Here is a 15,432-nt window from a genome sequence, read left to right as displayed (position 1 = left end):
GCGAGAGCCGGCGCGGGCCACTACGGCCAGGACAGCGCTGGGGCGGGCGGGGGAGGCGCGGGTGGCGCCGCGAGAGCCGGCGCGGGCCACTGCGGCCAGGACAGCGCTGGGGCGGCCGGCGGCTGGAGCGACGGATGGCCCCCGGCGATCGCCGCGGGGACCGAGTACCAGGGTAGGGCCGGTGGTCCGGAGGAGACGGCCGGCGGCGGAGGCGTTGGCGGCACGTACGGACCAGCCAGGAACAGCCGGATTCCTTGGACCGCGACGACCAGATCGTTGAGGACACCGGTCATGGCCTCCGAGGAGTAGACGAGCAGCGTGGTGGAGGGTTATGGCGGCGGACCCGTGGAGGGGGGCGGCGACTGGCCGGTCGATGCGCCGGTGGTGGAACCCATCGGCGCCGAGGGAAAGACCAGCGGTGCCATGGAGAGGATCAGCGATGGCGCGGCGGCGGTGGTGGCGAGGGGCAGCGACGGGCTTGGTGGTGGTGATGACATGGTCGAAACCAAGCTAGCTGATACCAAGCTGGTAGAAACTAGGGTTCTACCGGGTCTAGGCCGGAGGTTGTAGGGGAAGGAGGGAGCTGGTCGTGGACGAACACGCGGACGCCGGCGGCTGGGCGCCGTCGTGCGCGAGGAGGCGGCGGCTGAGAGGGAGATGGCGCAGGGAAGGATGCGGCTAGGGCTAGGTCTCCCGGCTCCCTAAGGAAGCCGAGCAAATATGATTGCTTCTTACTTGATTAGATTGATACATCTCCTCTCCTTATATAGAGAGGTTTACTTGACTCCTAAGCAAACGGTAAGATAATCGGGCTAAGCCCCTAATAACGATAAGTTAACTTGGGCCACAACCCACTAGGCTAAGCCCCTAATATGACGGTCATAACAGCTAGAAATTATCCACTTGCATCCAGCAATGCATACCAATATGGGCAAACACAGACGCACATGCTAGATTTCGCACTAGCACTTCTATCTTACAGTCTTTATTTCATGCAAGTTGTGGACTATCATGAAGTAAGAACTCGAACTAACCTTTGCCTGGGACAATGATAACTGGTGCTGCTTTACAGTTGTGGAAGCAATACTCACTGACACTTCCCTGCAACACACTACAATAAAAGGGCAAAGTTAAAGGTGTACTTGATAATATATCTTCAGCTCATGGGCCTCAATAAAATATGAAGATACATCAAATGGTAGAAATAAGAAAACAACATTGAACATATTTTAGTGCCCTTTGTGGTTTCAGAACAAATACTCGAGCTATCACATATATTCTCTTAAAGAGCACTAAAGTTGATGTTCTTTTCATGCACTAACTGAAGCATACCTAGCCACAATCAAGCCTGATTCTTGAAACATTGAATTAGATCATGGGCTTAGCAGTTTTCGTTTCACAACAAACTAGTAGACTTGTTTTTAGATGGTGAATCAGTGAGAAAATTTATATGCTCACAAATCAAGTATGACGTGCACTTGAACTGTGTAACTATGCCAATATTAAAACGAAGATATGTTCATATGTAAACTGAACAAGAACAACAAAAGGGCTTTCGCAATACACCTTTGATGGACTTGCATATGCAAACCTTATCGTGATGGGATAATACTAGAATTATGCCTCCGAATTACCAGATATTATAATGTTGGCCAAGGTAATGAACTACATAGCTAACTCATTAGCTCCTCAGGTTATCAAGGTTTGCCGCAGTCGGAACTGAACTGTGGTTTAGAGACTACAAGTTAATGAACTACATAGCTAACTCATCAGCTCTTCAGGTTATTATAATGTTGGCCAAGGTAATGAACTACATAGCTAACTCATCAGCTCCTCAGGTTATCAAGGTTTGCCGCAGTCGGAACTTAACTGTGGTTTAGAGACAGATACCTCTGAATAAGGCTTCGACCACGTGTGCCAATAATGACGGCTGCTGGCTTCAGTCGCTCTGCTTCTCGGCAAATAACCTTTCCAGCATCCCCTTCAACAATCCGTGCCTTGGTGTGGACCTTGTAAGTATCCCAATCAAATGCACATATATCAATTCCTTAGGGAAACTATGAAAGCGAAACAGGACACAGGATTTCACAAATATGAACACTACACGAGAAATAGTCTGCATAGCTTTCACTAAAAAGGTGCTCATAGCATCGCATTTTAAGCTTGGATCCCAAAACGCAAATGAATCCGTTGCACAACGAAACTATACACAGACACAGGGGTAACAGAGCATACCAGTGACTCCTTGAATGCCTCGACGGCCAACTCATCCATTAGTTCCTGACTTTTGTTGTATACCAGATCATTATGCACACCTGCACAAATTGAATCACAATCAGCCCCCATTTTCAGTTAACCACAAAATTTGAAGGGGAGCCGGTGTATAGATTCAGTGGAAATTGATTACAAAACGTGAGCCGGTACCCTTTTTAGACAAACAGGGAGGCTCTCCCCGGCTCCATTATCATAATGAAACCATAGTTCATACATCGGCTTACTAAGGAGCAGTTCAGAAGTAAAGCGAATTAGACAAAGTACGGCCAAACCGAAAAGTAGAGATAAACTGAAACACAGCCGGCTTCTAACAGGAACTGAAGAAACATGAGCCGGTATCCTGCATGTTCAGAATTTCAGATGCTTGCATGATCTCACGGTAATTCAGAATATAACCGAATGCCCCTAGATTATTTAAGACTGAAACCAACCGTATTATACTATCCTGGCTTTCTCGTCATTCTAGCAACATTTTTTTGAACACAATCATCCTAGCAACATGAATCCATGATAACCAGTATACTAGCCAACAACTTTCCTGATTGCAGTTCCTCTAGGTGGGGTCGTGAGGGCATGATATATGGGCCAATTGGCCCTTCTTTCTTTCTTGGGAATACTCAAGTTGATGAGGTCGTGGGGCACAAAATGATAATCAAAGGATGGTGCCTCATCACTACTATAAAGAGACGATTATTATTGCAATTTCCAAGCAAAACAAAAATGTTGGCACGCAGCCAGCTTTGATTAGCTTCATTTTAACGTGCGAGAGTTGGGTGGCTGGACTGCCCTAAAAATTACACTATACTGTGTTTTGTTCTATTATTACTGCTTAGTACCAAGCCAAAATTAGAGTGCATAGCATGGTAGAGCCGGGGCGCTGAACACACGCGAAACTAACAAGCCGCCAAATGGAAGTAGAAACAAAATACAGTATGTACCGATCGACAGCGACCTGACTGCGCGCAATAATCTAACAATTCTGGGTTATCAAATTTACCACGATGATTGATTAGGGAAGCAGGATCGCCTCGAAAGTAATAAAAAAAAAGTAAAACCCTAGAGAAGCGCGCGATCCGGAGATGAGACGGTGAAGGGACTCAACTGGAGACGGCGTGGACGAGGTGGAGGGTGTCGGCGATGCGCGCGAGGTGGGCGAGCGCCCAGCGGAAGGCGTGCCTGGAGTTGGGGCCGAAGTCGATGGCGACGAGCAGGTCCCTGCCGCGGCGGCGCTCCCCGGTCTCGCGCTCGAGCTCCGGCGCGGCGTGGGGGACGACCGGGATGAGGCGCGGCAGCACCACCTCCCTCCAACTGTACTCCTCCACGTCCTCCTCCACCGTCTCCATCGCCTGCTCGGTGGTCGGTACCAGTACCGCCGACGACGAAACCAAACGCCGCCCGCTCGCTCGCTCGCCTCCACCAACCCCTGTTTCAGATTGCTTTTGCCGCCGCACTACGTGCGTGCGTACTGCTAGTAGCTGGGTAGTGGCAGCAAAACGTTCGCCGTGGTGGTAGTACTCGTATATTTATGTTGGCCGGTGATGATGGCGTTAGCTCTGCCTGCTACTGCCGGTGTTTCGTGCTGGCGGCTTGGCGCGGTTGCCTCGCCGACTAGACCTCCTCGTCAGAATCTGAATTGAATACTTCAAGCAAAGAGAAGAGGAGGAGTCCTAGTTTATTTCGTGCATCTTCGCCATGTGTTTCTCGTCATGGATTCCATGTAAATTCAGAGGTCAAGGAGTAAATCTGGATTTCATCATGGATCCATTTACCATGGTCGCTGGCTAGTCCTCCTCCATGTTGTAGGTGGAGTGGTGCTACGGCCAGATACGGTCAAAGGGCCACGTGAAGTGGGGAAGAGGGAGGAAGAAAGAAATAGGCGGCCAGGGCCCATCCTTACGCGGCGGGTTTCAATCTCAGTCACCACGCTCACACCTTTTTCTTTTCTTTTTTCAGAAGACGCTCGCACCTTCTAGAAGGCGAAGAAGATTCGGCGGGGATCACCACGCCACCCCACGCAACGCAAGCGAGGACGAAGGCGGTATATGACATGGACAATGACGGAGTTGGAAATGCTTCGTGCCCAAGCCTGGTGCGGTGCTTCTCCGCGGGCGTGGGAACCCAAGATTACCCAAGAAGCAATCTGGTTCGAGGGTTATTATTATTATCACTTTCTCACTCCTCTATGTGCCTTAAAAAGAAAAACATTCTTCTCTGCCCCTCAGACAGCGGAGATTATCAAGATATGCAGCAAAGGTCCAGGGAAGCAGATATGCAAGATAAACCACTATTCAGAATATCTTGGAACTTCCCCTAAAAAAAAGGAATATGTGGGAACTACAATCAAGCTAGCATGGGACACATGGCACAGAAAAAAATGATTGGATGGGCAGTACTTCCTCTGACCGAAAATGTATTTATCAAAGTTTACATCCTTTTAAAATCTGTAATCAGTTTACACTTGTAGGCAGCATTTGATTGTTGTATATCAAAAAAAAAAAACTCCCAGGTTCGACACAGATCCTAGAAAACGTGGCAAGAAAATGCTGACAGCCATCAATTGCAGTAGTAGCTAGCAGGAGAAAAAACACTCAAGAATTTCAGAGGAGAGCAGGCGAGATGAACAGTGTCCATAAAGGCAGTGATATGTCACTGCTAAACATTCCAACAACAACAACAATAATACATACCAGTCGCGTACAACAGTTGGCCCAAATCATCCTGGGGGGTCTGCCAAGATACGGGGATATCATTGCCCCATCTTGATCCGGCAAAGCTACCATCAATCTACCACCTACCATCTCCCCAGGGGCATTCGTCCCGAGAGTCGAAGCAAAAGATATCAGAATTTACAGCATCCAAGGGGGCAGGCAACACGTCTCCGCTGGCCCGGTTAACGCCTATTCGCAGGCCGGTTTCGTGTCGAAGCTAGTCAGGCAGATCGCAAAGGCCTGGAACGCCGACAGTGGGTATCTATAATCCATTGTGAATATGTCTTTCCCGATCTTCCCGAACTGGAGGATCACCTTCTCCTGCTCTGCCGCGGGCACGCCGAGGGAAGGGTCGACCGAGGCGACGAGCTGGAAGTTCTTGACCGATGCTACGGTGACACGCCCTCGGAAGTTGAGGCACCAGCACTGCAGCTGCTCGTGCCAGCGAGGAGCTTTATTCTTCAGAAGCAGAGGCGCTTCGCTGGTGGAGATCGGTCCGGATAAATCAGCGCTGAGGCTTGTTGACGAGAATTCCATGTTTGGTTCCTTTCCTTTGCTAGTTGATAAGGTGGACACTTGTTCGTCAAGTGAGTGGACCATGCCAGTAGGGGTCGGGGCCTTGCCGCCTTCCTGAATGCACGCGGCTGGTATTGAGTGCATGGTGCACTGCATTCTCCTTGGTCCTCGATTGCGCAGGACAGTGAGCTCATATGAGACGGTAGCAACATTGTAATTACCTAGTGGCAGTCTTGGTGATACTTGCTTCGAGTGCCTTTTGCTTGGCTTGTTGTTAGGCAACACCGCAGCATCACAAGGAGGTTGGCTATCAAATATTGTGAACTTTGTGCCAAGGAAGTTTGGTCTGATTCAGGAGAATATAGTGTGATTAAAATGGCAAAGTAAAGTAATCATATTACGTAGCCAACAAAATAATAAGCTTACTTCAGTTTGCCAACATAGGTGCTGCTCGAATGAGAAAAATCATCAGAGATGAGCGATATCACAAAAGAAGTTCTGGCTGCACGTCTGATCTTGCGGGCCGCAAGCAAAAGCTTGTCATTTTCCCCATGCAGAGCTGCATTGCGTACACAACACTAGTCAGTGACATTGTTGGGCATATTTGAACTTTGGTAGATTTGTGTGTCTGTCTAAATCTCTGTAAATGAACTAATCTTAAATAGGACGTGGTGCAGGTTATCTTTCTGGATGCACCCTGCTCCACTGCCTACCAAGCTTGATGTGGACTGACCTTAAAAAAGGTTTGCTGTGGACTGCACACGATATCTAGCTTATTATGGTAAAAATTAATGCACCATATCAACAGTTGAGTTCAGCTTCTGCTCCTGCTGCACTTACTAAGAATGAGTAGCCCAGGACCTAAAAAAGGTTTGCTGTGGACTGCACACGATGCCTAGCTTATTCTGGTAAAAGTTATTGCACCGCATCAACGGTTGAGTTCAGCTTCTGCTCCTGCTACACTTGCTAAGAATGAGTAGCCCAGGTCCAATTTGATGCAGCAAGGAAGGAGTTTTACTATGGTATACCCTCACTTAACTGATTACAGTGTTCGAAATAATGTTAACCAGTTACAGTTAGCTCCCTTCTCAATTTGGAATTCAGGACTAGCAATCAATAAAGGTCTTGCAGTAGTGGGGAAGCCCTTAGATTGTTTGTTGTTTATTTTTCCGATTCTTCTTCTTAAAGGAATGTAGTACAAACTCAAACAGAGAGGCATGATACACAAACAGCCCATGAGTGCACAGGAATATGAATGCTCTCATGTAGAGGGAACATTTTATGATACAAACTGAACTATTTATCTTCGATGCCATCCCATTAGGCATTAGCGGATACAGATTCCACTAAATAGAATAAATTTGTGCACCAACTCGCCTTGCATAGGTCAGTCAAACTAACTCACAAGGAAAAGTATGACTGAAGCAATACATTATACTACATCTTGATGCTATGGTAACAGAACAAAGAAGGAATTCCAAACCATGTGTTCAAGCAACCAGACAAGATTGACTTACATGGGCTGAGCCCCAAGTAGAGGAGATAGGTGGACGTCGCCCTGTCCCTCCTCACAAAACACTGCACCGGAGAATCACGAGGCCCCGGCTGCGACAAATCACCAAGTCAAGCATCCAAACTCACACCATGATGAGCAAACAGATCATGGGGAGACGGGAGATACCTGCTTTAGAGAGATGGGGAAGGTGATCCTGCTGCACTCCTCGAGAGTCTTCACCACATCCTTGGTGACCTCGCGCCACGACCGGCAGACGGCGGCGCAGGCAACGACATGGCGCCGCGCCGGCCAGGCCACCTCGCTGGCCTCCACCCTCTGTATCACGTCGATCAGCAGCTCCGGCGGCAGGTTCGCCCACTGCCCCTGCTGCTGCGGCTCCTGGCCCTGCCGCTGCGGCTGCGGCTGTGGCTCCGGCCACAGGCTGGGCCAAGAATGCCGCGACCCCCCGCGGCCGTGGCCGGCGCGCCCGTCGGAGACGCCGCCGCGCCTGGACATGCTCCCGATGCCGTCCCTCATCTCCTTGAGCTCCCGCACGATGCTCTTCAAAGACATTGCAACTTATGGGCAGTTGCTGTCGCTCTCGCGGAAAGAGGCCCCCTTACTGCTCCATGGCAAGATCCGCCATTGCGGGCGAATCTACTCCAAAAATGGCAGGAGACAGCTCATAAAGTAGTCGCCGCCACTCCCGCATCTACCCCAACTAAACAAATGGACATTTTTCTGAGAAAGATCTGAAGCACGCGGCCCCGGAGAAACACAAAGAAACTGGAATTTTCTGGCGAATTGGTGAAGACGGCGAGGGCGAGGATCCGGCGCTTCCTCGCCCGGCGGTCCGGATCTGGGGAGGACGCAATGCAGCAACGAGGCACCGGAGAAACCGAGGATTCACGCTCGGGTGGCCTCGAGATCCAAAGCTTCCCCGCTTTCGCGGCTCAGAAAATCAAAAGAATCGGCTCAAGAACGGATCGGGGACCCTCCGTTTCCCTCATTTCCGCCTCCGTTGGATCCCCAGCTCCTCCTTCCTTCCCCCCAAGAGCTCCCCTCGCTCGCCTTCCTCTTCTAAGCTCTGGATTTCTCCACAGAGCTTCTCCCCTCTCTCCCTCCGCTCCCTCTCCCTCTTCTCTCTCTATCTCTCCGCTGCAGCTCCTGTGAGTCCTGTGTGTTTGGGCGTGGGTTTGTATTAGGGAGAGGATAATAAAAGGGGCCGCGGGGAAATAAAGAAATGAACGGAGACGGGGTTTTTTAAGAGGGTGGGGACAGCCTTTGTGGGGTGCTCTTTTTTCCTCTCTTTGAGTTTTCACCTTTCAAGGTGTGCAGGTACTGGTACTCTACTCGCGGCTCCCCAAAACTCACAGCTGCCCAACGGGAATCCTATGCATCAACATGGAGTGTGCGCCGCTGTGGGACTCGCGCTCTGGTCTTGAGGTGAGGTTGGACTGCTGCTCCGGTGAGGTGAGGTGGTTGCAGGGCAAGTTACATGGTGAAAAGCCTCTGAAAGGCACTTTGTGTTGGGAAGACTTTCCCTCTGGGATACAATGAACTTCTGGAATGAAAAGGTGTCATGGGGTTTAGGGGATCAGAGCTCAACTCTATCAAATTGTGAAAATGATCTACTCCAATGTCGCTCTATATAGGTGAAGAGAGTGCCAAGGTTTTTTTTCAGGGGTTCATAGCTTCAACCCGCGAAAATATCGAAGTATCATCACTCTGACATCTGTGTATGTACTCCCTCCGTGTTTGACAGAAGAGCGTGAAATACTCAGCAAGACCAAGGGGCGTGTAAAGAGTTCAAACCTGCCATTTTTTCTCCTAATATGAAATTAAAATCTCCTAAACTCCAGCGGAGTGGGCAACTTGCCTTCATCGAAACTACTCTTCTCGGTCACATGTCGGCACGCAATTAAATAGCAAAGATCCGCTTGTTTTCTGATTGGTCAGTGAGCATAACGGAAAGATTGCATTGATTTCGCTCAATTGTTACACACCGATTTTTTTTTGCATGCAGTTATTGTGCTCCGATTTTGTAATGTCGTGAACAAATTATGGGGGTAGTTTGGGTACATCACTACTTCTTTTGCTCATGGTGGAGTTCTTTCGTGGAAAGGGAGAAGAAATATACACGTCTTTATTTCGTACACGCTCGGAGAGGGTTGTAGTATGACACTAGTGTTGATTTGTACCGATCAAAGAGCAGAAGGAGATGCTATACATTTGTGTGTGCCCACGCTGGGGTTGTAGAGTATGTTTGGTTTTATGCACAAGGTTACTCTACCAAAATTTTGGCTAGCCGCAATTTAAATTGAGATTTTTGTTTGCACATGAGTTGCACAACATTGGCTAAAAAATAAACTAGAATTGCTAAAGGAGTATTGGTGTGCGAAAAGCTTGCCAAGCATTCGAACAACGAATATTTCTTTTTTGGTTGTTGTAAAAAAAGTGGTGAGTACACTTCGGCCATAATCCAAAACATACCCTTAAATCGCTATGCACTGCGGTAATTTTGGTTAAGGTTTTTGCTTGCACATTAGTTAAACAACATTGGCTAAAAAAATAAAGGGAAAAGTCAACCTGTGCCACTCTCAAAGTTGCATAGTCGATCTTTGTCACCCAAACTTGCATATTTTGGTCTATCCACTAACGCTTGTGAAGAAATTGGGTCCATCACACTCCTCGTCGTCTCCGACGGTTGTCGTTAGTTTGTTGTCAACTTTCGTTGTTTCCTCACATTTAAGACTAACCGCTTCACCACATAAACTGAGGCAAGGATGAGACTACACTGATCCTTCCGGCCGATGTGGGCCCCACAGTTGATGTCGTATTTCAATTTTGCCACGCATTTGTGCCAATGTAGGGGCATGTCGTTCAGGTCATAACTTCTTTTTTGCAACTGCGATGCGAGCCACCTATGGGCCTATCTGCAACCCTCGATGGTGGTGATACCGCCTATCTTCAACGCTCGATGGTGGTGATACTCCCTAAGTGCATGGAGTGTTGTAACATTTTTCAAAGTGAAGGCAGTAAGTATGGAGTGTCAAACCCAAAGTGACCAAAGATAGGATTCGTATCATCTTGGGTGCTACTTGTCAGACAGAACCCTACGTATAGCAAACGGTGTGATGTAGAGTGGAACCTTAGATGGCCAATCTTCTCACACTTGGAAGGGGAGAACAAGAAAGAACAAAAAAGGAAATCAGTCAAACATGTCCATGTCACACATCCACTAGAATAGCACATATGAGATCTAGAGTATACAAGAACAAGTCAAGGGAAAAGCACTAGGTAGAGCTCTTCTAAAATCTCAAGGATATGAGGTCTTGGAGGCGGATAGATCTTCCCTAGAGTAGAGGTCTTGCATCCATGGGTGGATCTTCCCTTGAAGGGGTCTTGAATCCACCAAGGGATCTTCTCCAATGGGGTGGCAGATGAACAAAGCTCTCTAGATCTCAGTTCAATATACTTTGCTAACCCCTAATACGAAGGTAGGAGACGGCTATATATAGTCCGAGGGTAAGAAAGGAAGTGTCGCACGTTCGGTGGTCACCGAATGTCCGGTGGCTCCTGGTGGACCGGATGTTCGGTAGTGATCAGCAGTACGATTGCATGGAAAACAAAAAAAAATCTACGCACACACAAAATCTATCCATAAAGATGCATAGCCACGAGAGGGGGATAACGTCTTCATACCCTTGAAGATTGCTAAGCGGAAGCGTTTATCAACGCGGTTGATGTAGTCGTACACCTTCATGGTTCATCTCGATCAAGTACCGAACGTACGGCACCTCCGTGTTCAGCACACGTTCAGCTAATGACGTCCTCTTCTTCCTAATCCAGCAAGAGGGGCGAAGTAGTAAATGAGTTACAGCAGCACGACGACGTGGTGGCGGTGGTGGTGAAGGACAATCTCCATAGGGCTTCGCCAAGCACAACGGAAACTAGATGGAGCATAAACTAGAGGGGACGGGGTTGCCGGCACACGGCTTGGTGAATCTTGATGTGTTCTGAGTGCTAGCCCTGCCCCTCTGTTTATATGTTGAGCCCAAGGGTCGTTTCTTGGAGAAAGAGCCTCCTCAAAGTCGGTTTAGCCTGCAAGGCAAGACTCCTTCTCGGACTCCAAGACCTAGACGCTAGGGTCCTTGGCGTCTAGTCCTTGGCGTCTGGCCCCTTGGCCTCCACAAAACTACCTTTTGCACCTTCCTAAAGCCATGTGGGCTTTACCCCTTGGCCTAAATAAAGTGTTCTCGTAACCAAACATTTCAAGAAACATCTGAAACCCCTTCTGGAGACCAAATACTATTATCCCATATATCAATTTTTACCTCCGGACTATTCCGGAGCTCCTTGTCATGTCCGTGATCTCATCTAGGACTCCGAACAACATCCGGTCACCAACATACATAACTCATATAATAATATATCGTCAACGAATGTTAAGCGTGCGGGCCCTATGGGTTCGAGAATGATGTAGACATGACCGAGACACTTCTCCCGTGATAGCCAATAGCGGGACCTGGATGCCCATATTGGTTCTTGTAAGTGCATTTAGTGCCATCCCTAGTTGGTTTTGGAGTATTAACGAGAGACGTGGTTGAGGGACTAATGTGTTTGTGAGATTTGCAGGAAAACACAGGTAGAAGTCCCTCATTGATTCGTTTTACCTACTAGAGATGACCCCTAAAATGTATGAAGACATTGAAGATAATGGTGGTTTGCGAAGACATACACGTCGAAGATAATGATGTGTGAAGACATTCGCTTGAAGACAATGGAGTGCGAAGACGTAGTTTCTTTTATAGTTTCATTTTCTTCCTTCTTGAGTCATAGGAACCACCGAACTGTCAAGCGGGGTCCAGGTGAACAAAGTCAAAGAAACTGACGTGATGCTCAACCCAAATCCTATGTCTTCGAGTAAAGACATGAGAGAAAATCTTATCCAGAGTTGGATGACTTAGCTTGGCTTGTAGCCCAAGTCAAGCTGTCACGTGTGTTTGAAATCTGACCATTGGACACGTGTCGGTTCCTTAGTGACCCAGGGTCATTTCAGACATATCATGTCGGGTTGCCTCCTGGCTATAAATAGCTCACCTCCTCCACCATAAATTGGTGGCTGCTCAGAGTTAGTGCACGAAATTTGTCGTTTGAGAGCAACCCACCTCCGAAGCCTTTGAGAGAGAATCCTTGCGAGGACAAAGCCGAAAACACCCAGAGCCCAAAAGAGTGTTTGGCATCAATGAAGTCTTTCTGTCTGCGTCGTCTGAAGACTTATTACACTTGAAGACCGTGTATCTTCCAGTCGGTTAGGCGTCGCATTTTGAGGATCCAAGAGTCATTATGGATCACCGGTGAACAAAGTCTTGTGAAGGTTTGGAAGTCTACCTTGAAGACTTACCAGAGTGATTTGGAGAGGACTAAGTGTCCTCAACTCAAGGGTAATAAGGTGAAGACGTGGTCTTCTTAGTTCAATCTTAGCCTCCCTAACTAGACATATAGTTGTCACAACAACTGGAACTTGTCTACCAAATCCTTGTCTTCGCCAAGCAACTAGTTCTATCACTTCACCCTTTACTTATTGTTTAGCTTCGTGAAGTCATTGATTATTTGTCCTGTTAGACTTCATAGTGTGAAGACATTCTCTCTGATTGCATATTTGGCTTCACACTATCTTTCTATTTCGGTCCATTCTACCTAGCTGTTATTTGTCTTCGTGTTTACTATGTACTATTTCCTAGACTATGGCTTGGCTAGTGTAGTTTATCTTCCGCTGCATACTGTATAGGTTGTATTTGGTTGCCTGTCTTGAAGACTTTCATAAAAATCGCCTATTCAGCCCCTCTAGTCGATAACTAGCACTTTCAGTTCCTACATATTCTACGAAGATCTTTATTGGTCGAACCTTTATGACAACATACGTAGTTCCTTTTGTCCTTCGATATGTTACTTGCGCGAGATTCAATCGTTAGTATCTTCATGCCTAGTTCAATCTCGTTACTGGCAAGTCTCTTTACTCGTTTCATAATACATCATCCTGTAACTAACTCCTTAGTCACTATGCTTGCAAGCTTCTTGTTATGCTATATTACCGAGAGGGCCCAGAGATACCTCTCTGTCACATGGAGTGACAAATCCTAGTCTTGATCCATGCCAACCCAACAAACACCTTTGGAGATACCTGTAGAGCACATTTATGATCACCCTGTTACATTGTGGCATTTGATGGCACACAAGGCATTCCTCTAGAGTTCGGGAGTTGCATGATCTCATGGTCTAAGAAACATGTATTTAACATTAAGAAAGCAGTAGCAATAAACTGAACAGTCGTATGCTATGCTAACGATTGGGTCTTGTCCATCACATCATTCTTCTAATGATGTGATCCCGTTATCAAATGACAACTCATGTCTATGGTTAGGAAACCTTAACCATCTCTGATCAATGAGCTAGTCTAGTAGAGGCTCAATAGGGACACGGTATTTGTTAATGTATCCACACATGTATTTAAGTTTCTAGTCAATACAATTCTAGCATGAATAATAAACCTTTATCATGAATAAGGAAATATAATAATAACAACTTTATTGTTGCCTCTAGGGCATATTTCCAACAGTCTCCCACTTGCACTAGAGTCAATAATTTAGATTACATAGTAATGAATCTAACTCCAATGGAGTCTTCGTGCTGATCATGTTTTGCTCACGGAAGAGGTTTAGTCAACAAGTCTGCTACATTCAGATCCGTATGTACTTTACAATTTTCTATGTCTCCATCCTCAACATATTCGCGAATGGAGTTGAAGCGTCGATTGATGTGTTTGGTTCTCTTGTGAAACCTGGATTCCTTCGCTAAGGCAATTTCTCTCATTGGACCCAATGCACTGGGTATTACACCCAGATCGGATATGAACTCCTTCATCCAGACTCCTCCATGCGCTGCTTCCGAAGCAGCTGTGTACTCATCTTCATATGTAGATCCCACCACGATGCTCTGCTTGGAACTGCACCAACTGACAACTCCACCATTTAATATAAATACATATCTGGAACTGCACCAGATGGAGCGTCTCCGGGAAGGCCCCTGTCAGAAAACAAAGCAAGTCAGAAAAAAGACATCAAGGACAAGAAGCCGGATCCCAACCCGGCGGAAACTTAAGGAAAGCACTTACTGGAGAAGAATTCTTCCAGGTGCTGCACTTCGAGCAACGTACCGCACCTTCCCCGATCAATGGTGCGGCCGCGCTCCTGGAGCGCCTTCTCCAAGTCGGCCGCCTCCAACTTGGGCGTCCTTGTCCTCAGCCGCCTTCTCGAACGCTTCACGACGGCGGGCCTCCTCCGCCGCGGTCACCTACCCCTTCAAGCGCTCCACCTTGGCCTGAAGCTGGCCCTTGGCGTCGGCCAACCTGTCACGTTGCTGGTCCACCTCGGACAGGGCCCACTATGCCTCCACCGCCTTTGGCGGCCTCCGCCTTAAGGTGCTCCACCTCGGCCTCGAGGCGGCTCTTGTCGCCCCGCCTTAAGGTGCTCCACCTTGGCCTTGAGGCGGCTCTTGTCGCCCGCCAGCTACTGAGCCGACTGGCTTCGTCGAGCGACCGCCGAGCCGCCGCCACCTCCGCCTTCGCCTGCGCCACCTCGGCTCCGAGACGACTAGCATCGGCGACAAGCCGGTCGTAGTGATGGCCGGCCCGAAGCAGCCGGGTCTGCCGAGACAACACCTTAGCTAAAAAAAGAAGAGCAAGATTTAAGATTCGACCCAACTATTACACAGTTGGCCCGAATCTCGAGGGCTACACCCAATGGGTGCGCTAGCGCGCCCCCACTAGAAAAGAGCACAAAGATACCTGTGGCGACACAGAGCTCCTCCTCCTTGGCGGCGAGCTGCTCCTTGAGCTCCCGGTACTTGCCCAGGAGGCGATTGAAGGCGCTGACCCGGTAGGCGTCCAGTTGCTGTAAAGCGAGGCGATCAATACAAAGACAGCATTCCAGAGATTCGACCCAACTGCTACGTAGTTGGCCGAAACCTCAGGGGCTACACCAATTGGGTGCGCTAGCGCGCCCCCACAAAGAAGAAGCTGCAAAGGAAGATATATCAGAAGGCGGAAAGGGAGCTTACCAGCACGGCGCACTCCAGCTCCCGCGTCCGCTCCACCTCGCCCTGGGCGAAGACCTCGATCCGGTCTGTCCGCCCGCGCAGACGGCGGCTGACAGCGTCCATCGCCGCCTCCTCCTGGGTCTGAGGCCCGAAGACCACGGCGGCCCCACCCCATGCCGGCAGCGACACGGCGGGCTGATGTCCCCCTGGCCTGAGCACCAGGGCATGCTCTCCTCCGGCCGCTCCCCTCGCGGTCGGCTCCTCCTCCGACGCCCTCTCCGGTGCCGCCACCAACCCGGCTACCGGGATGGCCTGCGACGCCACCATCGGCTCGACAGT

At 48.7% G+C, this 15,432-nt stretch overlaps 2 protein-coding genes across 2 annotated transcripts in view; both read right to left on the bottom strand.

The window, feature by feature from the left end:
• The window catches only part of LOC119323607 (universal stress protein A-like protein), a 6,607-nt gene extending 2,496 nt beyond the window's left edge, over window positions 1-4,111 (bottom strand). Inside the window, exons 1-4 of the mRNA XM_037597300.1 lie at window positions 3,377-4,111; window positions 2,236-2,315; window positions 1,891-2,009; window positions 1,035-1,111 (exon numbers count right to left, since the gene is read on the bottom strand). Of these exons, the coding sequence (XP_037453197.1) occupies window positions 1,035-1,111; window positions 1,891-2,009; window positions 2,236-2,315; window positions 3,377-3,617 (517 nt within the window). The 5' untranslated portion in view covers window positions 3,618-4,111. The remainder of the gene's footprint in view (window positions 1-1,034; window positions 1,112-1,890; window positions 2,010-2,235; window positions 2,316-3,376) is intronic.
• A 768-nt stretch (window positions 4,112-4,879) lies between these two features.
• Window positions 4,880-8,266, bottom strand: LOC119323605 (tubby-like F-box protein 5). Its single transcript, XM_037597298.1, has 4 exons — window positions 7,180-8,266; window positions 7,016-7,103; window positions 5,925-6,057; window positions 4,880-5,844 (listed from the first exon to the last, which is right to left on the bottom strand). The coding sequence occupies exons 1-4, from the start codon at window positions 7,564-7,566 to the stop codon at window positions 5,172-5,174; spliced, it is 1,281 nt and encodes a 426-aa protein (XP_037453195.1). The 5' UTR covers window positions 7,567-8,266; the 3' UTR covers window positions 4,880-5,171.
• Between the last annotated feature and the right edge of the window lie 7,166 nt (window positions 8,267-15,432).

Source organism: Triticum dicoccoides, chromosome 6B, assembly GCF_002162155.2.
Source record: "Triticum dicoccoides isolate Atlit2015 ecotype Zavitan chromosome 6B, WEW_v2.0, whole genome shotgun sequence".
Taxonomy (NCBI): Eukaryota; Viridiplantae; Streptophyta; class Magnoliopsida; order Poales; family Poaceae; genus Triticum; species Triticum dicoccoides.
The sequence above is the reverse complement of the archived record's forward strand: the minus strand, read 5'-3'. Positions and strand labels throughout refer to the sequence as shown.